Raw genomic sequence first — 27,677 nt, forward strand, 5'->3', positions numbered from 1 at the left:
GGACATGGAACTAGTGGCCAAATAAAGCTTCATTAAAAACACTAAGGGAGGAAAAATGGCACTAGAGATTACTAGCAAACCAGGAATAATGACTGCACTTAGAAAAACTGAACTGTGAAAATAGGGTTAAAAACATCACTTCAGAGGTTTCACTTCTGCAATGGCAGTGTGAGGAGCTCCATGGACATCCTCCTCACTGAAGCAAGTATAACTGGTGAAAATTATTTTTTTAAATCCAATCATTTATATAGACTATGGAAAATCTAACGGCATACAGTAAATGAAGAAACATTTATTCATTGAAATCTAAAACTTGGTAAGAATAGTGAAAGTCTATGACACTTAAATCATGACCTGCTTCCTGCTTCTCCCCTTCTCTCGCTTAGCTGGATGGAGGCTTCACTACAGGTGTATGTGGTCAAGAAGAGGCGCTCCCTATGAGCTCTTAATCAAGGGATAAGATACCGCACCAGGAGGGGTAGAAAGCATTTCTCATCCCCTCCACGTGTGAGGTACAGAGGCTAAATTCCTGGTGACTGTGGCCAAGAGGTCACCATCTTCCTTCCTCCACCCAATTCCAACACAGAGAGTAGAGGATCTACCCCAGGTGTGACAGGCAAAGAATCCTGGGCACCCCAAATGCCTTCAATCCAGCTCACTCATAAGGTGAAGGTTCCACCTGGAAAGACAAAGCCGATAAGGGCAGAGGCTACCATTTCCGCCCCCTGGCTGGAGCAGTAGCTCAGAGAGTTTGACCAGGGGGAGAGAGAGGCCACAAAAACAGGGAAAGGGAAATCTGAATCTTCCCCCACAAGAAACTGACTTTATTTGGAACAAAGTGCAGGGAAGTTCAAGCCTAATGGAGATTTTGGTAGCAAGTAATAAAAAGGCTGGTAGCTCTATTATAGCTATATGCTAAACCATAGGCCAGCTAGTTTACCATAGAGAACCAGGGAAACAGCCAACAAGAGCACTTCTGGGGTCAGAACAAACCTCAAATACTGGATTCAAAAAGTATCCCTGACCAAATTTAATTGGACCAGAGTGCTGAGCAACTTATCCCCAGGGCATTGTCAGAAAGAACAGAGCAATCAACAATTAGAGCCTACCAGCTGAGTATGATACCAAACAGCCCAGATAGCTTAACAGAGATCAAGGAGAGAGTCAAGGAAAGGCTGGTTAAAATTATCATCCTAAGAGTGACTGTACACACGTAAAGGCTGTTGCCTCTGAGGAGTAACATCAGAGACTTCACACTGTGAGGAGACACAGACTTCAAGAAAAGAACCTAGCCAAGTTACTAAACAAGCAAACAACAATAAAAAAAAAGATAAAAAATGAGGCCTGGAGGAGAATTAATATAAAGAACTGGTATATACATTAAATTAAAATATCCAGTTTTTAACAAAGAAGTATAAGATGTGCAAAGAAACAGGAAAATGTGGCCCACACACAGGGAGAAAAAGCAGACAACAGAAGCTGCCTGTGAGAGGATCCAGATGTCAAATGTAGTGGGCAAAGACTTCAAAGTAGCCATTTTAAATGTGCTCAAAGATGCAAAAAAAAAAAAAAGGTATGATGACAATGTCTCAACAAATAGAGAATATCAATAAAGAGATAAAAAGGATTTTTAAAAACCAAGTTAGAATTCTGGATTTGAAATGTACAATAACTGAAACAAAAAATTCACTAGCTGGCTCAAGAGTAAACCTGAAATTGCAGAAGAAAAAGTCAGCAAACTTTAAGAGATCAGTTGAAATTATGCAATCCAAAGAATAGAGGTAAAGGGCAAGATAAAAAATGAGCAGAGCGTCAGAGAAATGTTGTACACCTTTAATCAGAACAATATACATATATTGGGAATACCAGAAGGAGGAGAACTAAAAGGAGTAAAAAAAAAATGACTGAAAACTCTCCAAATTTGATGAAAAACAGTAGACTATACATTCAAGAAGCTCAACAAAATCCAAGTAGGATATATGTTTTAAAAAATCCACACCCATAAATCATAGCAGAAATGCTGAAAACTGAATATAGAGAAAATTTTAAATCAATAAGAGAACAACTCTTCATTTATAAGGGAGCCACAACAAAATTAAGAGCTGACTTCCAATCAGAAACAGTGGAGGCCAGAGGCAGTGGGATTACATATTCAAAGTGCTGAAAGAAAAAAAAATCCAACCCGGAGTCTGATATCCAGCAAAACTATCTTTCAAAAATTATGGAAAAAGAAAGATATTCCCAGATAAACAAAAACTGAGAGCATCAGTAGCTAGCAGACATGCCTTAAAAGAATTACTAAAGGAGGTTCTTTAAGCTGAAAGCAAATCTCTCTGGGTGATAATTCAAATTGAAAAAAGAATGAGCACTGGCAAAGGTAATTATGTAACTAGAAAAAACAGTTTAGAGACACATATCTTTTCTAAACTGATTTTAAAAGCAATTGTATAAAAAAGTATATAATTGTATTGTTGAGCCTATAACATACAGAAATGCAATATATTTGGCAGTAACAGCAAAAGAATGCAGGTGGAAAGAAAGCTATATTGGATTAAGGAAATGACTCCAGATGGTAACTCAAATCTACAAGAACAAATGAAGAGAGCCAGAAATAGTAATTAAGAAAGTTAACATAACAAACTCTTGCTCTTCCTTCTTTTCTGAGCTTCTTCAAAAGGTATAAAATTACATAAAACAATAATTATACCAATGTACTTTTGTGTTTGTAACATATACAGATGAAATATGTGTAATAATTATAGCATAAAAAGGGCAAAATGGTATAGAATTGCACAGGGGTAACATTTCTGTATCTCAGTGAAATAAAATAAGTCTACATCTGAAACACTGATACATTAAGTAAGCCCTATAACAACCACTAAGGAAATCATAACAAAAATAGAGAAAAATCATTAAAGAAATAAAAAATGCTATACTAGAAAATATTCATTTGATACAACGGAAAGCAGTAAAAAAGGAATTAAAAAAACAAAACAACCTGAGACATATAGAAGACAAAACGTAAAATGGCAGATAAGAATACAACCATATCAGTAACATTAAATGTGAATGGACTGAATAATCCAATCAAAAGGCATATATTGACAGCATGGATACAAAAAAGAAGAACCAACTATATGCTATCTACAAGAGGTATTTTAGATTCAAAGAAGGAAATGGGTTGAAAGTAAAAGGATGGAAAAACATATGTATGTAAACATCAATGAGAAAGCCAGAGTATTTATACTAATATCAGACAAAAGATTTTTAAATTAAAAAAAGTATTAGCAATTAAAATGGGCATTTTAAAAGGATAAAAGCATCAATTTATCAAGATAATAAAACTAGGCAGATCAACAAAGAACCCTAAAATTAAAATAATAGCCAGCCAGGCGCGGTGGCTCACACCTGTAATCCCAGCACTTTGGGAGGCTGAGGTGGGCGGATTACAAGGTCAGGAGATTGAGACCATCCTGGCTAACACGGTGAAACCCCATCTCTACTAAAAATACAAAAAATTAGCCGGGCGTGGTGGCGGGCACCTGTAGTCCCAGCTACTCAGGAGGCTGAGGCAGGAGAATGGCGTGAACCCGGGAGGCGGAGCTTACAGTGAGCTGAGATCATGCCGCTGCACTCCAGCCTGGGAGACAGAGCGAGACTTCGTCTCAAAAATAAATAAATAAATAAATATAAAAAAGAAGATCTCAAATCAGTAATCTAAGCTTCTACGTTAAGACACTGGAAAAAAAGAAGAGTAAACTAAACTATTGGCAAGCACAGGAAGGAAATAATAAATATTAGAGCAGAAATTAGTGAAATAGAGAATAAAAATAGAGAAAATTAATGAAACTAAAAGTTGACAATCCTTTAGTTAGGCTGACCAAACAAAAAAGAAAGAATCAAATTAGTAAAGTCAGGAATCAAAGATGGGACATTATTATTGACTTTACAAAAGTCAAAAGGATTGTAAGGGAACAGTGTAAACAATTTTACATCAACCAATTAAGTAACTTAGATGAAACTGACAAATCCCTAGAACGATACCAACTACTGAAACTAACTCAAGGAGAAAAAACAACCTGAATAGACTATAAACAAAGAGGCTGAATTAGTAATAATAATTTTTAAAACCACCCACAAAGAAAAACAACACAGATAACTTCATTAGTGAATTCTACCGAAAATTTAAAGAATCAAACACCAAATTTTCACAGTCTTCTATAGAGAAAAAAGAGGGAGAAGCACTTCCTAATTCATTCTATAGGCAGTATTGCCCACACACCAAAAATCAGACACAGACATCACCAGAATACTAAAGATCAATATCACTTATGAATACAGATGCAAAAATCCTCAACAGAATACTAGCAAACTAAATCTAGCATTATGTAGAAAGGATTATACACCATGACCAAGTGGAATTCACTCCAGGAATGCAAGGTTCATTTAACACCTGAAAAATCAATCAATATAGTATTCTCGTTAGTAGAATAAGGGACCAAAAAGAAAAAAAAACGAAACAAAAACAAAACATGAAACATGATCATCTCAATAGAAGCAGGAAAAGCATTTGACAAAATTCAATACTCTTTCATGATAAAAACATTCAACAAACTAAATACAACAAGGAATTTCCTCAACCTGACAAAAGGCATCTAAAAAAACTCACAGCTAGTATCATTTTTAGTGATAAAGGACTGAAAATTTTCCCGTTAAGATCAGGAACAAGACAGAGATGTTTGCTGTCACTATGTCTATTCAACATTGTACTGCAGGTTATAGACAGGGAAATTAGGCCAAAAAGAGAGAGAGAGAGAGAGAGAGAAGGAAAAAGAAACAATAGGCATCCAGAAGGAAAAGGGAGAAATAAAACTATCTCTCTTTACAGATGACATGATCTTGTATACAGAAAATCCTAAGAAATCCACTAGAAATTTATTGGAACTAATAAATGACCTCAGCTAGACTGACGGATACCAAAAAAAAATCAACTGTATGTCTACACACTTGGCAAAGAAGAATCCGAATTTAGAAAAATATTTCCATTACAATAGCATCAAAAAGAATAAAATATGTAGGAATAAACTTAATAATGTACAAAGCTTATACTATGAAAACAACAGGCCAGGTGTGGTGGCTTACGCTGTAATCTCAGCACTTCAAGAGGCTGAAGTGGGAGGGTGGCTTGAGGCCAGGAGTTTGAGACCAGCTTGGGCAACACAGTGAAACCCTGGTCTCCATGAAAAATTTTAAAAAATTAGCCGGGTGTGGCGGCACACACACACCTGTAGTCCTAGCTACTCTGGAGGCTGACGCTGGGGGATCGCCTGAGCCCAGAAGTTCAAGGCTGCAGTGAGCTATCACTGTGCCACTGTGCTCCAGCCTAAAAAACAGAGCAAGATCCTATCTCAAAAAAAGAAAGAAGGAAAACTACAAAACATTACTCAAAGAAATTAAAGGCAAACTCATGTTTACTGATTGGAAGGCAGTATAATGAAGATAGCAATACTCCCACCAAAGGGATGTATAGATTCAATGCAATCCCTATCACAATCCCAGGTGGCTTCTTTGCAGAATTGATAGAGTGATCCAAAAATTCATATGAAAATTCAAGGGATGCAAAATAGCCAATACTGAAAAAAAAGAACAAGGTTGGAGGACTCACACTTCCTGCTTTCAAAACATACTACACAAACCTAAAGTCATCAAGACAATGTAGCAGTAGTATAAGGACACAGATCAACAGAACAGAATTGATTGTCCAGAAATAGACCCATACATTTAAGGTCAATTCATTTTGAGAAAGGTTCCAAGCCCATTCATTAGGAAAACAGTCTTTTCAACAGATGCTGCTGGGAAACTGGACAAGCACATGCAAATTATGAATTTGGACCCCTTCACACCATATATAAAAATTAATTCAAACTTGATCAAAGACCCAAATGTAAGGTGCTAAAAGAATAAAACTCTTAGAAGAAAACTCAGGTGTAAATCATGATGCTGGATTAGGCAATGGTTTTTGAGAAATGCCATCAAAAGCACAATCCAACATAACAAAAATAGATTAAATGGGCATCATCAAAACTAAAAGCTTTTACACTGCAAAGGACACCACCAAGAAAATTAAAAGATAATCCAAAGAACTAGAGAAACTTCTTGCAAATCATGTGTTTGACAAAAGACTTGTATGTAGAACACATAAGGAACTCTTACAACTCAATGATAAAAAGACAAATGACCCAATTTTAAAAACAGGCAAAGAGCTGGCATGGTGGCATGCTCCTGTAGCTCCATCTACTCAGGAGGTTGAGGTGGGAAGATCACTTGAGCCCAGGAGTTCGAGTCCAGCCAGGGCAACAGAGTGGGACTCCGTCTGTATTTTTTAAAAAGGGGGTGGAGGGATTGGTTAAGGATCTGAATGGACAATTCTCCACAGAAGATATACACAGGGCCAATAAGCATATGAAAGATGCTTAACATCTTTAGCCATCAGGGAAATATAGACCAAAACCACAATGAGATACTACTTCACAAACCACCATGGCTATAATCAAAAAGACAGAATAGCAAGTGTTGGTGGAAATGTGGAGAAATTGGAATGCTGGTGGGAATGTAAAATGGTACACCCGCTTTAAAAAACAGTCTGGTGGCCGGGCACGGTGGCTCATGCCTGTAATCCCAGCACTTTGGGAGGCAGAGGCGGGCGGATCACGAGGTCAGGAGATCGAGACCATCCTGGCTAACACCGTAAAACCCCGTCTCTACTAAAAATACAAAAAAATTAGCCGGGTGTGGTGGCAGGCGCCTGTAGTCCCAGCTACTCGGGAGGCTGAGGCAGGAGAATGGTGTGAACCTGGGAGGCGGAGCTTGCAATGAGCTGAGATCACGCCACTGCACTACAGCCTGGGCAACAGAGTGAGACTCGTCTCAAAACAAACAAACAAACAAACAAACAAACAAAAAACCAGTCTGGTAGCTCCTCAAAAGGAGTTACAATATCTGACCCAGCAATTCTACTCCTAAGCACAAACCTAGAAAAATGAAAACATTTGTCCCATCCCATGCAAAAATTTATACACAAATGTTAATAGCAGCATTTTGTGTAATAGCCAAAAAGTAGAAACCACCTAGATGTCCATCAACTGACAAATAAAGCGTGGTATACCTATACAATGGAATATTATTGGGTAATAAAAAGGAACAAAGCATCAATATATAACACAACATGAAAGAAGCATCAAAAACATTATGCTTCAAAGATGCTGGTCATAAAAGACTACATATTATAAGATTCCATTTATATGAAATGTCTAGAAGAGGCAAAACTATGGAGACAAAAAGTAATTCAGTGCTTGCCTACTGCTTGGGGGATATGCTGGGGAGGGGGATGTGCTAAAGGCTACAAAGTATCTTTTTGAGATCATGAAAATATTCTAAAATTGATTGTGATGATGGTTGCACACCTCTGAATATTCTAAAAACTATTGACTCAGACGCTTCAAATGAGTCAATTAAATGTTATGTGAATTCTATCTCAATAAAGCTGTTATCTGAAAAATATTACTGTGTAATCATACCAGGGGGTACTTGGAGGTGGATTCTTTGCATGCCGGATTCAAAGCCTTAGCAGGCACAAATTCTACCAACCAAATTTCTACCAATTAATTACCTATTAGCTCATTTGTGAAGCATTTTCCCTCCCTATCCTTTCTGGTTTTTGACTCTTTCTAAATGACCATGCATATGAGGCCTCCAATCTCACAAAGCCTACATGCCTAGCTTCTGCCAAGCGTGACTCCATCTAATGTCATTTGTCTCTATAGTAACCAACCAGAAAAGCTGCTATGCTTAGTAATGGCTTTGTACAAGCAATGGTCTAGCCTAGAGATGTTTTAAAGATTTGAGTCCTCTCTACCGATTACTGCTTTTTTTCCTGGTATTAAAAAGTGAACCTCTGATGAATGAGAGCAGTAGAGGGTTAGAGAGAAAAGGATGGAATATATTATAAAACACGAAGGGAGATGGACTGCAAGCAGAGACTTGAGTTCAAGAGGAAACGAGTTTAGAAAGACCTTGATTGATAAGAGGACTAAGAAGGCATAGACAAAAAACTAGGTATAAGAAACAGAAAATAATTATTAGACATTTCCCTTCAAAATGGTCAAAAACAACATAATGATATACACACCAAGAAACTGTCAATAGATGTAATTACAGTGCTTCAGAAAGCTGACTGATGTAACCTATGGCTATCCAAAAGGTGTTTTACAGTATAGTCCAGCTATATAAGGGATCAAATATAGCTTATACCTTCAACAAACTTCTAACACAATAGTGGGCAGAAAAGAACACAAAACAGTGAAACTTTTATCAATGAGGTGGAGCAGAGAAGGGGAGAGGGTACGCTATGTAACAGACATGGAAACCCTATAAAAAGTATAAGGATGCATTCCAATGTGTAGTTCCATCCCCCACACCTTCCAAGGGACGCCTTTTTCAACAGCTTGACATCTGTAGTACCCCCGTGGGGAGCCTCCCCCAGCTTTGCCTTGGCTGGGTCTCCTTCTCTCTCCCAGTATATACCTGGACCAACCTCATTAATGGAGCTTTGTTCTTCAAGAGTTCATTAATCAAGACATTACTGGAGTGTCCGCCAGCCTGTGGGTTCTTCCAGAAAATGATACCAATCTATTTTTTCTACATACAAAGCCCACTTTAAAATTTACTTGACATGGTAGAGAGTACAAAGGTACTAGGACAGCCATCAGAGGAATGGGTTTCTGAGCACCAGCATCCTCATTTGTTATATGGGATGATATCTTACCCTCCTACCATTCCTGTTTGTGAGGCTCAAAAACATAGGTATTTTAAAGTTTTTTACAAATTGTCAAGAAAACATTTTTTCTTTTGCCTATTTTAACATAACTGGTTACAGGTGCATCTAACACTTTCTATTCTGCATCATACTTATTTGATTAGTTACCTTTCCTACTGAACCAAAAGGTCTTCGTATGTCTTATCTTTGACTATTTCTCACAGAGCCTTGCATAAAAATTTCACATAACAAATGCTCTCTGTATGTATGTAATGAATTATTATTGAAATCATTATTGTACAATTTACTCCATTTAGAAATGTCTATGAACTCCATCAAATCTCTAGTCTACATTTATACAGAAAATTTTATTTAAAACTATCATTAAATTTTGACATCCTATTTCTAATAAAAAGGAGCCTCTTAAACTAACTAAAGACCATATTAAAACAAGCCTTACATGAGAAATTTTTTTAAGTTGGTAATAATACAAATGAGAAGACAATTCAACACAGTGATGTGTAATTACCCCAGGTGGAAATCTAGATTTGAACAAAAGCTAGAGGTTAGTACTTCCATTCCTATGATAACTTTTGCGGTAGACAGGGGCTGACACTCAATTTAATTCCTAGTTCTAATATATTTTAATTTGGCACATTTTGATTTAATTCAATTCTAGTATATTTGAATTCGCTCTTTCATCTTGTTTTGTGTATGACCTCAATTTAAGTTTCACTTCTCTGTAGAGGAGTCTTGAATTCATGCAAGTAAGATGCATCTTGTGTCTTCAGAATTCAAGCTATATGCCCAGTGGTATATACTTCCTCTGAAGAATGGCAACAGCACATCACTCCACATACGCCACACCCTTACCGGCATGGCTAAACAACCACATCATTTCACCCACAGGAAGTGCTTGGGAACTGACCAATATTTGGATTAAATAAGATTAGATTCTCAAATAAGCTTAATTCTGAGGGGAAAAATATCTTATAGCTATATTAGGTTGTTAGAGCTGCCATAACAAAATATCACTCACTGGGTGGCTTAAACAATAGAAGTTTATTTTCTCACAGCTCTGGAAGCTAGAAATCCAAGATCAAGGTGTTGGCAGGTTTGGTTTATTCTAAAGCCTCTTTGCTTGGCTTGCAAATGGCCACTTTTTGCTGTGTTTCCTCTATGTGCGTGTGACCTTGGTGCTTCTCTGTAAATCTAAATTTCCCCTTGTGAGGACGCCAGCGAGATTAGATTAGGGCCCACCCTAACCACCTCATTTAACTTAATCTCCAAATACAGTCACATTCTGAGGTACTAGGGATTAGTGCTTCAACATACGAATTTGGGGGAGACATAATTCAGTCTAAAACAACAACTAACTAGTTTCATTTATTTCTGCCCTAAGCACTAGTTTAGGCTTTGTTCTGTTCATCTTAGAGCCGATAAAATCTCTCTCAGCCATCCTTCCCCCAAGTAATCCACAGTGAGAAGTGATTGGGGGATTACATTCCATGCAGCCCTCCACCAAACATTATGTGGGACCCCCTTGGGTACTTAATAAAGGAAGACATTCACAGTGACCCATCTGTTGTACAATTAGTCACCAAAGTTGTTCAGCAACAGGTCCTATTGATTGCCTCTGAAACCAGAGAGAGGCTTTCACAATTCTTTTTTTCCCACAGCATACCAGTTAAATTAGAAATATGCCAGGACATATCTGAGGAATCCTTTTGGTCTCTCCTGGAGTTAGGTAGTGTCAATGGTGAGGAACTATTGAACAAAGTGCTCAACGACCCTTTAGTATTACTGACAAGCAATAATACAAGAGTTAAGACAGGAGAAGCCTGGAGCTAATTCTTGCAGCTTCCAGTGAAATGTCGGGGAGTTTTTTCTTCTTAAATACTGTTGTACGTGATGTGTTAAACAAAAAATTTTAAAGAAAATAAGCCAAATTAGTGGCATTCAGGTAGATCTCCTCAGTCCTTCATGCTGCACATCCACCAAAAGTGAGTTTTACAACTAGTCTCATTGTAACACTTACGGTCAGACTGCAAAACGCACCTGATTTTAACAAGCATAAAATGTCATTTTTATGAGACTGACTAGACTCTCCTCTTAAGAGTACCCGTAATAATCAGACAACTGCATACACCAGTCTCACAGGAGTTTTAATCTTCAAATGGTCATTTTATCTTACATATACAGAGTGTCTTACAGCATACAGCAATTTCCACTTTATCTGCTAGTGTTAGGACCAGCACCAATAAGAATGAAGAGTATGGTGTTTATCAGCCACAAAAATCTGTGTCTATCACCATGGTTTGACTCTTAATACTCTAATGTCACAAACAACTGGCTTGAAGAAGTCTTTTCTGGTAGGTCTTATATCTAACTGTTCAATCCACTGACAAAGGGAACTCTTACCCACTCTAACCGGTTTTCCTAAATGTAGGGGGGGTTGACATTAGCTGTCTCACATTAACTTTCAAAAGACCATCAGATGAAAACGTTTCATCAAAAGCCACCTACTTAAGTATGAACAATGACCAAAGAATGACAAATCAAAATTCTGGGCACTATGCTAAGAGAAAACTCTTCCAGAACAGATACTTAAGAATTAATTCTGTCTCTGAATTTGGCCAAGTTTGGTGGTTTCATTCACAACATTTAAGGAAAAAAGTGATGGTTTATGGATAGCAGATAATAAAACAAACCTTTATACCACTTACTAAATAGAAACGGTTTAGGCTCACAAATGTGTTAAAGCTTTCTCTTTCCCCGCAATGGTAGCCAAGCAGCATAAACGAATCAACATTTCCTCAGTTCAGACCTCAACTGGTTACAGGCAAGCAAGGGCTCCTCAGAATTTGCTTTACTAACGGTTTAGGTCAGAAATTTTTTTGAAGATCAAATGTCTTGCTATGTCTTTGTGTTCTTTTTCCCATCTCTATTACGTTTGTTGCCCTGTTGGTCTCCTGACACTTCCATTTTCTCCTTTTATGTTCCTGCTATGCTCTCCAAATGGCAGTAACCTGGAGTATAACTGATCACATCTCTTGTGATTTTTTTTTATTCTAGGACTTTCCAGATCTGGACTCCAAAGAAGACGCCCAGGTGCAAGCCCAAAGGTTACCTATTTAAATTTTCCAAGCACAGTGTGTGGAAAATCATTCCTCGCCCTTCATTTTGTGTTGCTTAACGGCGCTGTCGTGCCTAAACGTAGATACTGGCCAAGAGCTAGATTTCCAAAATGGCTTTGCTCCTTTCGAGCTGACATCGGTCTATAACATGCAATTTATTTCCCCTGCAGCCAATCTTCCTCTCTACTCCAAATACTACCCGATACGTAGAAAGCTGAACCTAACCCAGTGTAAACACCGACTCTCATCTGCTAAATTCAGCAAGGCCGGCAAAGCTGTTGCACTGATGTAAAAAGAGCGTTAAATCAAAAAACCAAAAAAACCAAAAACGCCAAAACACCCACACGAAGCCAACTGGAGGGGCGGGCGTCGGCCGGATCGCGCCCTCCCGCCGCGGCCACGCCTCCCCGCCGCGGCCACGCCCCCGCCGCCCCTCTCCGCGCCGCCGCCGGCGGCCTCCGCGCGGGCCTCCCAGCCCTTATTCCACTCACTTTGTTCTCCGCCTTTGTCCTAATCCACACCAGCAGGTGGAGCCGCAGTTAAAGTTTCCGAGTCCATTCCGGGAGCGGGAGCCCATCTTGCTGGCTGCCGAGGCCCTCGCTGGAGGAGGAGGGTCAGAACTCGGGTGCAGCCAATCGAGGGCAACGCTGCTACTTATCAGAGCAGAATGGGCTGTAGTTTAGTGAAATAGGAAAGCTGCAAAACACTGTGGAGTGCTCCCGTGTAAATAAAAAGAGGAAAAAAAAGTTTCTCAAGTCGCCGCTGCACGACGTCGGGCCGGCGCTGGGGCGGGGGTCTGCGCTCTCCCAAGCGGCCGCGCGCTGGACTTTATTGTGCCGCAACCAGCCCCAGTTCCCATTGTTTGTGTTTTTTTCAAAATATGGCAAAGGTTCAGGTGAACAATGTAGTGGTGCTGGATAACCCTTCTCCTTTCTACAACCCGTTCCAGTTCGAGATCACCTTCGAGTGCATCGAGGACCTGTCTGAAGGTGAGTGCGGCGCCTGTGCGCCCGGGCTGTCAGTTGCTGGCTGCAGACGTTGAAAGTTTCCCGGGCCCGGCCTCGCGCTGGGCGGCTGTGTTCGGCGCCTGGCGGCCGCGGGCTGCTCTGCGGAGGGAAACTTGAAGTTGATGGACGACGGCCGCCGAGGCGCGCGCGGCTTTCCGCCGCAGCCCAGGCGCCTGCCGGGCTCAACTTGCGAGGAACTTGTTTGAGCGGAGGACCGGAGGTAGCCATGTTGTCAGCTTTGTCTGCGGGCGGGCAGCTAGGAGACCCGCACTCGCGCCCGCTGCGCCGCCTGGGGTCGCGCCGGGCTGGCTCCGCGCCGCCAACAGCCTCCGCGACCCTCCGGGCCCGGGCACGGAGGCTGGGAAGGGAGAGGCTGTGCGTGTGGTCGCGCCGGCGAGTTCGGAGCGGAGCCATCTTACCCCGAGTCGAGAATTGGGCCAGCGACCCCGGCGCACGGCGCCTCCTGTTGCCCCGCCGCCCGCCTGCCCCGGCGAAAGGCAGGCAATCACTCTCGAGAGCTCACGGTGGAGTCGCCGCACTCTCCGGGCTGGCCATGCCTGGCCGCTTCGGGGAGGAGAGCGAGGCTGTCCTCGCGCTGATTTCTGGCTTCCTCGACCAACCAGCGGGGGAGGCGGGCGCAGGCTCGGCCCCTCCGCGCCGCGGGCTGGGCGCCGGCGCTCCCCGGGGGCCGTGGGTCCTGTTCGGCCGGTTCTCCTCGGCCGGCGCCCGGGATGCGCCGGGATGCTGGCGCGCAGGCTCCCCAACCGACGTGGACTCCTTTCCCCTAATGACGAAAAGCTAATTTCAGGAAGAGAAATAGAGCTGAGCTAGGAAGTTACATTTAACCTAACAGCAGAAATAAGATACTTAAATTAATTTCCAGGACTTAATCTCTGCCTTATAGTCTGAAGGAAGACTTTCTTCAAGACCGTGTTGAAATCTAAAATAACTCCACATCCAGATACAGAACACACCCTAAACATAAAACACAAATGTAGGCTAGGAAATTAAGGTAAACTCTTCATGTCAGTCCAAGAATTTTTTTTTTCTACATATATTTTAAGGTCTTAAAAATACGTATTTTTAATGTTTAGTAATAGCTAAAACGACAATTATCTTTGCTTTAATTATATTTTACTAAAGTAATTCAGTGCTTCATTTGCCAGTTTTGAAGGGGAACTAGTTTAACTAAATCGATGAGGGACATACTTTGAACTAGAAGTATATGTAAAAAAGGCATTGAAGATGATTTGGCTAATCGTGGCATGTGAAACTTTTCATTTTAAAAACTAGTTTTTAATCTCTAAAATGTATATATCTTGTAAGGTGCTAATTTTAATTATAAAACAATATATATTAATTGTAATAAACTTTTAGAAAGTTGTACAGGCATATATAAAGTTAACAGTTCTCTGTACTCAGTGCCTTCCCCTAGCTCCTTTCGGTAATCACAATTATTACTTTAACATGTGCCTTTTTTTTTTTTAAACCTATATAAAGCATAAATGCACATACATATGTAGGGCAAATTTTGAAAGATGATTCATTTATTAAAATAATTTCAAATAGGCCACTGATAACACTAAGGGGTATTTTTCTTATTACTCTGAAGTCATTTGATTACTCTCCTATGATACTATTAATATAAACATTGCAGCTACCAGGCCCATTTTTCACACCCAACAGTAATTTTTTTTTATTGCCAACTGCATATAAAAATAGACAAAAGAAAAACCATTGATCGGTCCATTCCAACTTATACCACAGTGTTTTTCAGATATACCACCAGAAGTTCTTCAAATTACAGGTATTTCTCAAGTGATGCCTTCCATTTTAGGAGTCAGCTCTGAACAAAGAAGATAGATGACTCAGGATGTCGTTACAGGGCTTTTACATTGCATAGATGAAACCAGCCATTCATAAAGCCAAAACGTTCCATTTTTAACTGGGATCCATTCAGAACCCAGCTGAATCACATCAGGGTTTTACAGTACTGGTGTCAAAAACATACTTATTTCCAATGGTATATTTCACTTCCTAGGCACCATTACTGAGCATTTATTTAGTATTTTAAAAAATATTTTAAGCTGAGTCATACTGAAGCTGCAAAGGAATCTTTCAAAAAGGTGCCATGCCTGTATACTCCACCTAGAGGCTATGTGGATTAAGGAAATTTTTACTTAGCAAAGGCTTCTAATAGGTTCCATACTTTTATATTACAGTTCTTTTAAAAATTCTGTTCTTAAAATTAAACTATAGAATTTTTTTTTTTTTTTTAAACGAGACAGTCTCACTCTGGCACTCAGGCTGCATGGAGTACAGTGGTGCAAACACAGCTGCTCCCTGCAGCCTCAACCTCCTGGGCTCAAGCAATCCTCCCACCTTAGCCTCCTGAACAGCTGGGACCATAGTCAATGTGCCACCACATTGGGCTAATTTTTTAATTTTTTGTAGAGACGGAGTTTTGCCATGTTGCCCAAGCTGGTCTGGAACCCCTGGGCTCAAGCAGTCCTCCCACCCCTGCCTCCCAAAGTGTTGTGATTATAGTGAGCCCACTGCACCCAGCCCAAACTACAGAATATTTTGAAAAGAATTTTCTTTATAAGTTATTTTGCCTCAAGTCTCAAAGCAGAGTTTGGCCACCATTTTTCATACTTTCGTCAGTAGCCCCCAAACATTCACTTTCCTTTAAGAGCTGCCCTGTAGCTTTACTTCAGAAAAAGCCTTGAGGAATATCTGGTCTTAAGATAATTTGGTTCTTTCTAATATAGGGCTTATATCAGGGGTTAAGACAGCCTGAGACCCTGGCTGGATGTGCTTGATGGTCACCAAGACTGTACAAGTTCTGATTGACCATCCTGCCATCCTTAAATTTATATATATATATCTTAATTACAGCTACTCTCAATTGAATACTTATAATATACCAGAATTGAGCATGGTGCTTCATACTTTCCAACTTCAGCTTGTTCTAATTCCAAAGCCTACATACTTTCCACTAGACCACAGGTCTTCCCAAGTAGTGTAATTAGCTAAAAATTCTCTTGATGGCTTCCCTCATTCACTCACTCTCACCACAAATGGAAATACTTTCAGGCTGGAAATACAATCATGATTACTATGATTAAATAAAAGTTAACTTTAAAATAAATGAACAAATTTCCTCACCTGAGAACTTATGTAAAACATCTGACCTTACCCTTCCTCCCTCAAATACAGGGGGCAGAGGAATTAAATGCAAGCTGGGTTGAAAAAAAAAAAAAAAAACTGATGCCAATGTATAAAAAGGTACTGAGCATGTAAAACTCAGTAACTGTAGCAAGCATCCCATAAACATAAAAATCAATGTACAAGCGTTCCCTGAGTTGCAGCCTGTTCTTGTTAAGGCCAGATTATCTCTCCATCTCCTCTGCTCTCACTTCCCCTGCAAATAAATTCCCTTATTCCACTGCTAATTTCAGAGCTAGAAAGAATTTATCTTCCCAGTTAGGTTTTCAGAAGAAGCCTAGGGTTTGTAGTTAGAGGCATAGCTTGGATTCTGATTCTTTGATGTACAAACTTATGAATTTGTGTAGATTACTTAACCTCTCAGAGTCTCAACTTATTTGCATAATGGGGATAATCTGATCCATATGATGAAGCTGTTGAGGTTTAAACAATAGGTATGAAGTGGTAGGACTAATGCCCAGCATATAGTAGGTATTTTCTAAAATAGGTTTATAAATTATGGTGTGTTCCTATGCCAGTCCACAAATGCCAATTTATACCACTTAGGATCAAGGGCATGATATGTAGTGATACAATTATACATGAAATCAAAATTTATGAAAACCTTTATGTAATAATTTTTTTTTTTTTTTGGAGATAATCTCATTCCATTGCCCAGGCTGGAGTGCGGTGGCACAATCTCGGCTCACTGCAACCTCCGCCTCCTGAGTTCAAGCGATTCTTGTGCCTCAGCCTTCCAAGTAGTTGGGATCACAGGCATGTGCCACCCCTAATTTTTGTATTTTTAGTAGAGATGGGGTTTCACCATGTTTACCAGGCTGGTCTCGAACTCCTGACCTCAAGCCATCCAGCCACCTCAGCCTCCCACAATGCTGGGATTACAGGCGTGAGCCACTGCGCCCAGCCACTCTATGTGATAATTCTTAGTCTTATCCTCACTTGGCTAGTTTAGTACCTTTCACACCACTTTCTTAAAACAGTTTCTTCACTTGGCTTTTGGGTCACCTACCTCATTTGCCACTTGTTTTGTAACTTACTTTATTTGTCCTCTTATCTTTGGAGGGCTCAAATCTCACTCCCTAGAGCAAGCCCATGTATTTTTATGGCTTTACATATCATTGACAGGTTCCAAATTTTTATCCTGCCTATTCAGTATCTCTACTTAGATAGCAGACATCTCAAATATGTCTAAAATGAACTCCTAATTGCTCCCCCACCCCACATCACCCCCCTGCAAAAGTGGCTCCTGCTTTCATCTTCAGAATTTTATCCAGAATATAACTGTTGCACAGCCCCATGGCCACATGAGGTCCATGCCACCATAATTTCTTGCCTCAATTGTTGAAATATTCTGTTTCTTCCCTTGTCCTCTTACATTCTATATTGAACACAGCAATCAAAGCATTCCTTTTAAAATGAAAGTTGGCTCCTGTTACTGCTCTGCTCAAAACCCTCCGATGGCTTCCCATGCCACTCAGTGTGAAAGCCAGAGTCCTTATGATGGCCTCAAAACCGCGTGATCTGGCTGTTCCCCTCATCCTCAATCATAGGGTTGGGTGCTTTCCCCCTTCCTTTCATTCTGCTCCAGCCCTAGCCTCCTTGCTTTTTCTTGCCAAGTGTGCCCTACCTCTGGGCCTTTGTATTTGCTGTTCCCTCTGACGAGATACTTATATTGCCTACTTCCTCTCTATCTCCATCAACAGATGATCTCAGGAGATGTCAGACACAGCACCCTGCATCTGGAAGTGTGCTGGAAGCTGGAAATAGAAGTGGTCTAGTTCTAGGACCATGACTAATAGGTCCTCAGAAAATGATTACTGACTTAATAAGAGAAAATAAAAAAGGAGCTTTCAGTTGATTGTAGTTTACATCCCCAACTAAACAGGAGACTCCTCCAAAGAGTTCTACTCATCTCTGGGTTCACTTGACAGAACACATTGTAAAACATGCTCAGTAAAATCCACTATATTAAATTACATATAACACTTAAATTGCACCTGAATGGCTTTTCCTCCTGCCTATCTCCACTGTGTATACTCTATTGTATCACGTGGTGTAAAGATCTTGGTTTCCTCTGCCCAATTTAAAGAATGTACGACACAGGGAGGTGCCATAAGGGAACAATCCTACCGTTGTTCGTTGACAGTTGATGAGCTGAAGCCACTTCTGAGCCACGAGGGAGGTTTTACTAATAATTTTTCTACTTTGGAGCTCTGTGATTATTTGGATCTCTGCAACATAGTATAGGGCTGCCCTTCCAAAGTGTGTTGAGAAGGGCGTTAAAAGATGATATACAAAAAAAGGGGGGTTCCATAGCCAAATAAATTTGGGAAATGCTGGATTAATGTTACTGGTGTTCTTTACTGAAGGATGTCTCAGAAAACTTACTATGCCAGCATGCTTTATGAATCCTCAAGACAAGGTTTACAGCATTTCCCAAGTGTTTGGCTATGTTATCTTGTTTGTGAGGCACTGTCCAGGAACTAGTGTTTCACAAAAGAATATTTTGAGAAACTCTGATCAAAGTATGAACTCTGGTAAGAACTTTATAAGGAGCATTTCACTGCCTTTCTGGATTGCTATGAGAAGCCAATTTTAACAGCCAGTAAGTGGCTAAGTGGACATTAAAAGGGTCTTTGATGTCATCTGGTAATGTAATTACTGAATATGAAATAATGCTTTGGTTTTTTAACCCTAGACTTGGAATGGAAAATTATCTATGTGGGCTCTGCAGAAAGTGAAGAATATGATCAAGTTTTAGACTCTGTTTTAGTGGGTCCTGTTCCTGCAGGAAGACATATGTTTGTATTTCAGGTAAGATTAATCTTGGTAAATGTGTATGCCAAATATGTTTCAAAGTAGACTATATTATCTATTATCTTATAACCCTTATCCCTTTCCTTTTGGGTTAAAGAACTGCTTCTGCTGCATTCACTTTTAATCTGTTTCCAGGCAGTCTCTGTGTCACAAAGGAGCTCTTACTTCCTGGTTTTATATGCTGAGAGATGTGAATGTGATGTTTACTTTAGGGAGATGCACAACCTACAGTAAACTTTATACTGTATCATGACACACAGGGTGGTGAATTTTGGGCTCTTCCTGTGAATAGCACCTAAGTATCAGACTTCCAAGGTGGCTGTCTAGCAACCCAAAACATGGATTCAAAATATCTAAAATTAACTGGCATTGTTAGTAATATGCATCTTCAGTTTATGGTTTCAGCCACTGTAACTGATGGTGATGTAACAAAAACTTTATTTCAGCATAATCAGTAGTTGAGCTAGGTTAACAGATATGTTTAGTGGATAGAGATGTGTGGTCTTGGGTCATTGGAATGACATTCCAGAGTTTACTAAAGCATCTTATAATCTACATTATCTTATAGAGGACTACTTTTGCAAATTTACTACCCCACTAGGAATTTGTGAGGAGAATTTCTAGTAATAAAAATTTTGTTCTTAGATACCACTGAGAGTATCTGGATCTATACCAAGGCTTCAGACATTGTCTTCTATATTCAAAAGTGTTATTTCTTTTAATCCATGTTAAATTGCTATATGAAACCATTCAGTTATTCCTCAATTATGCATGCTTATTTATAAGGGAGATATTTGTAATAGACCAAAGAGTAACTAGCCATAGGTTTTTTAAAACTACTATTAATTTCTGTTACAAGTATTTCAACCCAGCAAGTCCCATCAGTTAAGTGGAACTCACTGAAAAGACTTAATCCAGAAAGAAAATCTAACTCTTCCTATGCCTAACCTCTGTTTTCTCACTTGACAGATGGGACCAATTTAAATGAATACCATTGGTCAAATAATCCCCTCAGAAACTGGCAAGGAATCACTTAGACACATGCCATCTCTAGAGCTGCTACCTTTTCCTCCCCTGTCCTAAATACAGAATTTAGAATCTTGGTTTCCTAGCCTTAGTACTTTTGATTAAAAAGCAACAAATAATTTACTGTATCCAAAGAAATAGCTAAGAAAAGCTCAAATATACTAATCAAATATATGAATTAAAAGTGCTGTTAATTAAAGTTGTGTGAGTGCATAACCCTGTAAAAGATATGGGTAACAGAATGCCCTGTTCTGTAGAAGGAAGCACTGCAGTTACAGATATAGGTCAAATCCCGACACCTCTGTATTAGCCATGTGTGGCTTTACCTCCCTAACCTCCTCCCTTAGTTACTCCAGTCTTCTATAAAATGTGGATAATATTCTATCTCATTAAAATGTTATGGGTAATAAAACAGTATAATCAGTCACTCATAAATAGTGCCCTATTCCTATAATTAGAACTACATTTTCATTCTCTTAACTTCTTGAAATTGTTATATAAAAAAGCAGGACTTGCTCTGACCCATAGGCCTAAGGAACCCATACTTTACTGATAATTCATGATACAGTAAAAGAAACCTGGGTTGACATGTAATGATAATACCTCTTTTTTTTTTTTGGCTACTATAAGAACTTACAAGTAAATGCCTTGTTATTGAAACAAACCCTTGAAAATCTTTTATGTTTGTTATTAAGCATACTTCTAAGCTTTTGGCTGAAAGTGCTGTAGGAAAAAAATGTATTCAAAAGTATTTCCTACTGGTGATCTTCACGTAGTTTTACCTTGGTGTCAGTGTACATGTTGCCAAAAAGAACAGAGGAGGCACAATGTATATTCAGCCTAAAGTTCACCATTATCAACAGAAAGAGGCTAAATTACAGCTTTTGTTTTGTGTTTTAAAACTACTATAGTAATCTCCTGGTCTGCCATGATTATGCCTCTCTAAATAGTTAAACATGTCTTTCTTCTGAGTGAGTCAAAGGCTAGCAGGAAGATGTCCAGACATCTGCCTAGTATTGCCAGCTAGAGTCAAAACAAAGATCTCTGCTCATTACTTCTGCATCCTAAATTATTTGAAAGGCCTGCAAGTTTCTCTACTCAAATTTGCTCAAACTGAATCTTTTTCAAATGTAAAATGCTTTTTAAAAGATGTTTTATATTTACAACAGATTTTAAAACAGAAACATGCCTAGAACCAATTTACTGAAGGGAACCAATTTACTGAAGGGAACCAATTTACTGAAGGGAAGGGGAAGAGTCATAGCAGTACTGAACTATTATATATTTCCCATCTCCACCCACTTCAGGTATATTAGAATCCATTTGGGTACACTGGAAGTAATCTAACCCCTCTGTGCAGGGGTGTGTAGAATCTCTAAGACAAACAGCATATTCTCCAGGACAAGTCTGGCTGTCCCTATCTTGGTGTCTCGCCAAGAGATCATAAACCCCTTCAGGGCAGGAACTGATTTACGAATGAATTCCAAAATACTAAGTGCTCAGAGCTGAGCCACACATGAGATTATAAAGATGAACTGGATGGGACTCCTGCCCTGGATAAAGCATAGCATCTAGAAGAGAAGACTGAAAAATAAACATGTTTAGATCACAGGGCATACGTTCTTAGATAATTTGTGACAAGAAATATCAGCACATAAAAAAGGAATCTATTGATTCTACCTTCTGAGTTAGAAAGGGCGTCACTGAGAATACACTCGATGTAAGCTCCAAAAAAGATTAAAAGATGAATTTTTCAGGATGTAAGAGAAGGACCTTTCAGGCCAAGGGAACAGTATGTTAGAAGCACAGGGGTGAAATATTTCTTTTTTAAATTTGTTTTTGTAGAGATGGGGTTTCACCATGTTGCCCAGGATAATCTCAAATTCCTGGGCTCAAGTGATCCGCCCACCTTAGCCTCCCAAAGTGCTAGGATTACAGGTGTGAGCCACCGTGCTCGGACACAGCATGAAAGATTATCACCATGTTTTAAAGAACCTGTGTGATTCATATCTCTAGAACAAGGGTGGAGTTAAAGGAGGTATGAATGGAGATGTTGGTTGGAGACAAACTGAGAAGGGCCTATCAGTGAAGTTAAAGAACTCAGATTTTATCCCTTAGAAAAGGGAATACTCATCTGAGGGTTTTAATAATCTGAGGTTTTAAAACCAAAGAGAAAGGAAGAGATCTGTGTTAATGCTGGTAGCAGTGCAAATGATAGGCTAGAGCTGGGGAGATCAGTTAGAAAATTCTAAGCAATATTCCAGATAGGAGATGACATGAATTCAGCCTCCAGAAATGAAAAAAGTGTTGAGACTGACTAGATGTAGGAGATAAGGGAGTGAGGCTGACTGAGGTTTTTAGCCTAGGACACTAGGTAGCGATTTTATGCCTTTTTGTATCATCTACCTGTGTTAGGCATACAGTAAACATCAGTCTTCAATTTTCCCAAGCTAAGGCATTGGCTAAAGTGCTCATCTAGGCCCAGGAATATTCCTTGGTGCCCTGGCAACAGGTAAGCTAATTTGCTGGGACTTTATCCATTTACCACCCAGAATGGCTGCCTCAGATGCCTCAGCCATCACTGCCTGTGTTCCCCAGTCTATGGCTCCTTCCATCCAGTCGTCTCATTACTACCTGCACACTACCATGGATGGCGCCCTGCCCTTCGCTCATGCTCTTAGTCTAGTCTAACTCAATTTACTTTCTGCATTCCTCAAGGTTCACCTTACAACAGCTTGATTTAAAACAAGGTCTTTGACATCTGCCTAAAACAATCTTTACCTTCACTGGTTTCCACATTGTGTGATTTAAAGAGCATACTATATTGTAGAGTCTAGCAAAGTAACTATTCATAATAGAGGATTATTAATATTTTTTGAAAATCTGCTATGTAGCTATTTCCATCTCATTTTCAGTTTTGTTTTGTTTTGTTTTGTTTGAGACGGAGTCTCACTCTGTCGCCAGGCTGGAGTGCGGTAGTGCGATCTCAGCTCACTGCAACTTCCACCTCCTGGGTTCCAGCGATTCTCCTGCCTCAGCCTCCCAAGTAGCTGGGACTACAGGTGTGCGCCACCATGCCCAGCTAATTTTTGTGTTTTTAATAGAGCTGGGGTTTCATCATGTTGGCCAGGATGGTCTCAATCTCTTGACCTCATGATCCACCCGCCTTGGCCTCCCAAAGTGCTGGGATTACAAGCGTGAGCCACCGCACCCAGCCTCATTTTCAGTTTTATACTAATTTACTATTAGAATACCTGTGAGGGTGGTTGGGTGGGTATGAGAATATAAGTATCCTGGGTTGAAGAGGGAAACTGGTATAATAAACATTTGTGGCCAGCAGTCTATGAGCAGATAATTTAATACTAATTTAGGTCTGAAAATTATGACTGAAAAGGTTAAAATCAATTGCTGACTATAAAGGTTTTATAATGAATAGTGTATAATCCTTCATGAACCACCATGCAGTGTAGCCAGAATTTCTTCATTTTAGAAGTGTAGTCATGCTTTCAAGTATCGAGGGTCCTTACATATATTGTGGCAAAACATGAACTGTCTTTTCCAGCTTATTATAAGTCAGTCAGAAATGAGCATTTTCCTTCCCAGTATGATTTCCAAGTTTTTCTTGTTGCATCCTCAACTGATCTTTCTAGGTAACTGAAACTCCAGTCTTGCCTACCACTAACAGCTTTTTGTGTGTGTGTGTTTCTTTTCTTTTTAATTTATTCTAGGCTGATGCACCTAATCCAGGACTCATTCCAGATGCAGATGCAGTAGGCGTAACTGTTGTGCTAATTACTTGTACCTATCGAGGACAAGAATTTATTAGAGTTGGCTATTATGTAAATAATGAATATACTGAGACAGAATTAAGGGAAAATCCGCCAGTAAAACCAGACTTTTCTAAGGTAATGTTCTTACTATTCCTTTTTAACTACTTTTACTATGCAATTTTTAAAGCAGTTGCTATTGCAATTTCATAGTATACTATTAAAATGGCTTTAAGATAAAATAAATCTGAGGTCCTTATGCCAACTGGGCAAACTACTTATTGTTCCATTACCATGGATGACTTCAAACCCTACCTTCAGATGGGTCATTAGTAATTAATGTAGGCAGACACCTTGAGCATCTCTGATGGTTTAGAAAAATGAAAGTACCTCTTTTTTTTTCTGAGATGGTGTCCTGCTCTGTTGCTCAGGCTGGAGTCCAGCGGCATGATCTCGGCTCGCTGCAACCTTTGCCTCCCAGGTTCAAGCGATTCTCCTGCCTCAGCCTCCCAAGTAGCTGGTACTACAGGTGTATACCAACACGCCCAGATAATTTTTGTATTTTTAGTAGAGGTGAAGTTTCACCATGTTGGCCAGGCTAGTCTCCAACTCCTGACCTCAAGTGATCTGCCTACCTCGACCTCCCAAAGTGCTGGGATTACAGGTGTGAGCCACCATGCCCAGTGAAAGTACTTCTTGGAAGAGACAGGCCATTGTTTATGGCTTTCTTTATAGCATTTCCCATATTGATTATTTCTATCATGATTCTGCTCATTTCAACCTTTAGGACATACAAATGCATTTTTGTTGTACTAATTATTCAATGATATTTTTGTGTGTAACTCTTCCAAAAATTATGAGAGAAAGTTTTGTGTTTGTTTTTCCTGTGAATACAGTTATCTCAAAACACCTATATGCTTTATCTGCTATTAGAAGTTAAACTAACGGTCTTAAATATTTCTGGTAACTGAAAACAGCTTAAATTCTGAGTGAAAAGCTAAAATCTAGGATTCAGCATTCTTAAAGATACTTAGTATTTTCTGATTTTTCACTGGGAACTATAACAGTTTGGTAACTGGTGATTTTGCGAGAGTGCAGAGTAAATGAACTTGAACATGATACTCTATCTGCCAGATCATGTAAGAAAAATTACATGGCAGGCCGGGCGTGGTGGCTCATGCCTGTAATCCCAGCACTTTGGGAGGCCGAGGCAGGCGGATCACGAGGTCAGGAGATCAAGACCATCCTGGCTAATACGGTGAAACCCCATCTCTACTAAAAATAAAAAATTAGCCGGGCGAGGTGGCGGGCGCCTGTAGTCCCAGCTACGCGGGAGGCTGAGGCAGGAGAATGGCGTGAACCCCAGGGGGCGGAGCCTGCAGTGAGCCGAGATCGCGCCACTGCACTCCAGCCTGGGTGAAAGAGCGAGACTTCTTCTCAAAAAAAAAAAAAAAGAAAAATTACATGGCAATAGAATAGAATGTTCTCATGTTCTCCTTTCTGATAATAAGGCAGGACTATTTTTCACCCTTGTTGTGGTACCTTCCATTGATCCAATTTGTTATCTCTGAAGCACCTTATATAGCACAAAAGAAACGGGACTGTTTCTAAGAATGAGCCATCTTTAAAAGGTGTAGGAAACCATTAATAATAAGTTGTATTTGACAATTTTTCATTTTCCTTTGAAAACATATCACTCTAAACAACATAGTAGCTTGTTAAATAAAGCATCTTCTAAAGCATTCACTTTCAAAAAAGAGGAGATTCTTTCTTTTAGAAAACAGAAGTATAGGAGTTAAATAGTTAAAAAGCCAGATGAATCCCCTCAGATTCTCCGTATCTTGTTTCTGTTCATCTAAAATAACTTCTTTGCTACAGCCCTAGTCGTTACATCTTATTAGTTATATTTAAGGTACTTAACTTGAATTATACCTTTGTATATGAACTTAGCCCTTTAGGAGTACTAATATGAACCATTTTATTAAGCTTCTATTTGTATATGGTGATTTAACTTCCTTAGTGTTTACCATTTGTATGTTTCCTTTTTCCTCTAGCTTCAAAGGAATATTTTGGCATCTAATCCCAGGGTCACAAGATTCCACATTAATTGGGAAGATAACACAGAAAAACTGGAAGATGCAGAGAGCAGTAATCCAAATCTACAGTCACTTCTTTCAACAGATGCATTACCTTCAGCATCAAAGGGATGGTCCACATCAGAAAACTCACTAAATGTCATGTTAGAATCCCACATGGACTGCATGTGACCACCTACCATCCCTTTAGTACAAATTAAGCTATTAAAAATCACAGAACTATTTCCCTGAAATTCCGTAAGTACATAGTCAAAACACAATGTGAAGAATTTGTTTAAAAACATCCTGTAGAAAGTTTATAAGAAAACCAGTATTTGAACAAATTGTGGAATATAAATACAACTATTTTTAAGTAATTTTTTTCTCTAATGTGTTATTTTATTTGTTCTGAAACTAATCTGATTAAAGCATATATATTATTTTCTTCTCCTTTATATGTAATGAAAGCACTTATAAAGAAACATGAATCATTAGACCAGGTTGTAAAGATGTCTTGGCCTCCCGGACAAAGTCTTTGGACCACTATTTTACTGGCCTTTGAAAGAACAAAGTTTACTTCAACTAAAATGTTTCTTCCTGTGAAGACATATAGTATCATTTTAATTTAAGGGGCAGATTTCCATTCTTTTTTGGCATGTCCTTAAAAAGAGGATTTGAAATCAACTATATGCTACCAAGAACTTTAGGATCCAATTTTCCAAGCCACCGTGAAGCCTCTTATGGCTACTATTTTATAGTTCATGTGATGTTGGACAGCATTTGATTTGCTTTGTAAGAGAAGAACAAATATGGCTAATTGTTAATAAGGTCCCCTGGCTATGGTTTTTGTTTTTATAACAGAGTTTAGAATATCAGAGCATTTCTTGAATCATACATCATTATTGCCCAGTGAATTCAAGACCAAATACAATATCGGGAGAAAATACAAACTCCCCATGTTTAAGAATAGGAGATTATAATGGCTCAAATTGGTTCATTTGATTTCTAAAAATACCATGAACTTTAAAAATTCTTTTAATAGATCATGTTATTGGCAGTATTTATATAAAAACCATGGATTTAGAAAGGTATATTTAGCTTTATTATAATAGATACATTACTATTTTGGAAACATATATATTTTCACACCTGTAGTACTCTTCCCCATTTCCTCTGACACTCATGCAGAATGAGATCAGGCATATTTGTGGTTGACATACTCTAGATAGCTTTTCCAACAAGTCTTTGAAAAGCAATCTTGGAAAGGAATTCATTAACTAAATGGGGTAAAAGGTTTCTTTTTCTTTGAGAGTTAAGTCCTTCCTCAAAAATTTTCTTATGCTCCATAAAATTAAGGTAGAATATTTTCATTATTCTTGCAGCTAAGCAAGACAGCCATATGATGCAGGTTATGCAGTGCCTTCATATCTAAAACTTTTATACTGCACTTTTTAAAGCTTTTATGTTGAGGAAAGGAAAAGGGCATTTGTCTAAATATGGATTCTGAGTTGTATATATTTCCTATCATTCTAAAAAAGTGAATTTGTGAAGCAGTTTTGCCAGATGTTAAACTTTGAATTTAATATACCAGATTATTAAAATATTGTCCATTAACTAGTTCATAGATTTTAAAAGTAAAATACTTCTGACTGTTAAAACTATATAAAGAAAATCTCATTTGTCTAACTGCAATTAAAAGAAAAATGTTAAAATATTAAAATGAAAATAAAAGCATTACTTTCCAACAAAGAGCTCAGTGGTTAATATAATAGGAACAACATATGTGCTTATTAGAAATAAAGCAT

At 39.1% G+C, this 27,677-nt stretch overlaps 2 protein-coding genes across 2 annotated transcripts in view; one reads left to right on the top strand and one right to left on the bottom strand.

Moving 5' to 3' along the window:
• MCM9 (minichromosome maintenance 9 homologous recombination repair factor) overlaps positions 1 to 27,677 on the bottom strand; it is a 130,123-nt gene that overhangs the window by 75,623 nt on the left and 26,823 nt on the right. The window lies entirely within an intron of this gene.
• On the top strand, positions 12,389 to 27,621 carry ASF1A (anti-silencing function 1A histone chaperone). Its single transcript, XM_003255628.4, has 4 exons — positions 12,389 to 12,941; positions 18,886 to 19,001; positions 23,759 to 23,935; positions 25,852 to 27,621. Exons 1-4 carry the CDS (start codon positions 12,833 to 12,835, stop codon positions 26,062 to 26,064), a joined length of 615 nt encoding a protein of 204 aa, XP_003255676.1. The 5' UTR covers positions 12,389 to 12,832; the 3' UTR covers positions 26,065 to 27,621.

This window comes from Nomascus leucogenys, chromosome 3 (genome assembly GCF_006542625.1).
Source record: "Nomascus leucogenys isolate Asia chromosome 3, Asia_NLE_v1, whole genome shotgun sequence".
NCBI classification, from domain to species: domain Eukaryota; kingdom Metazoa; phylum Chordata; class Mammalia; order Primates; family Hylobatidae; genus Nomascus; species Nomascus leucogenys.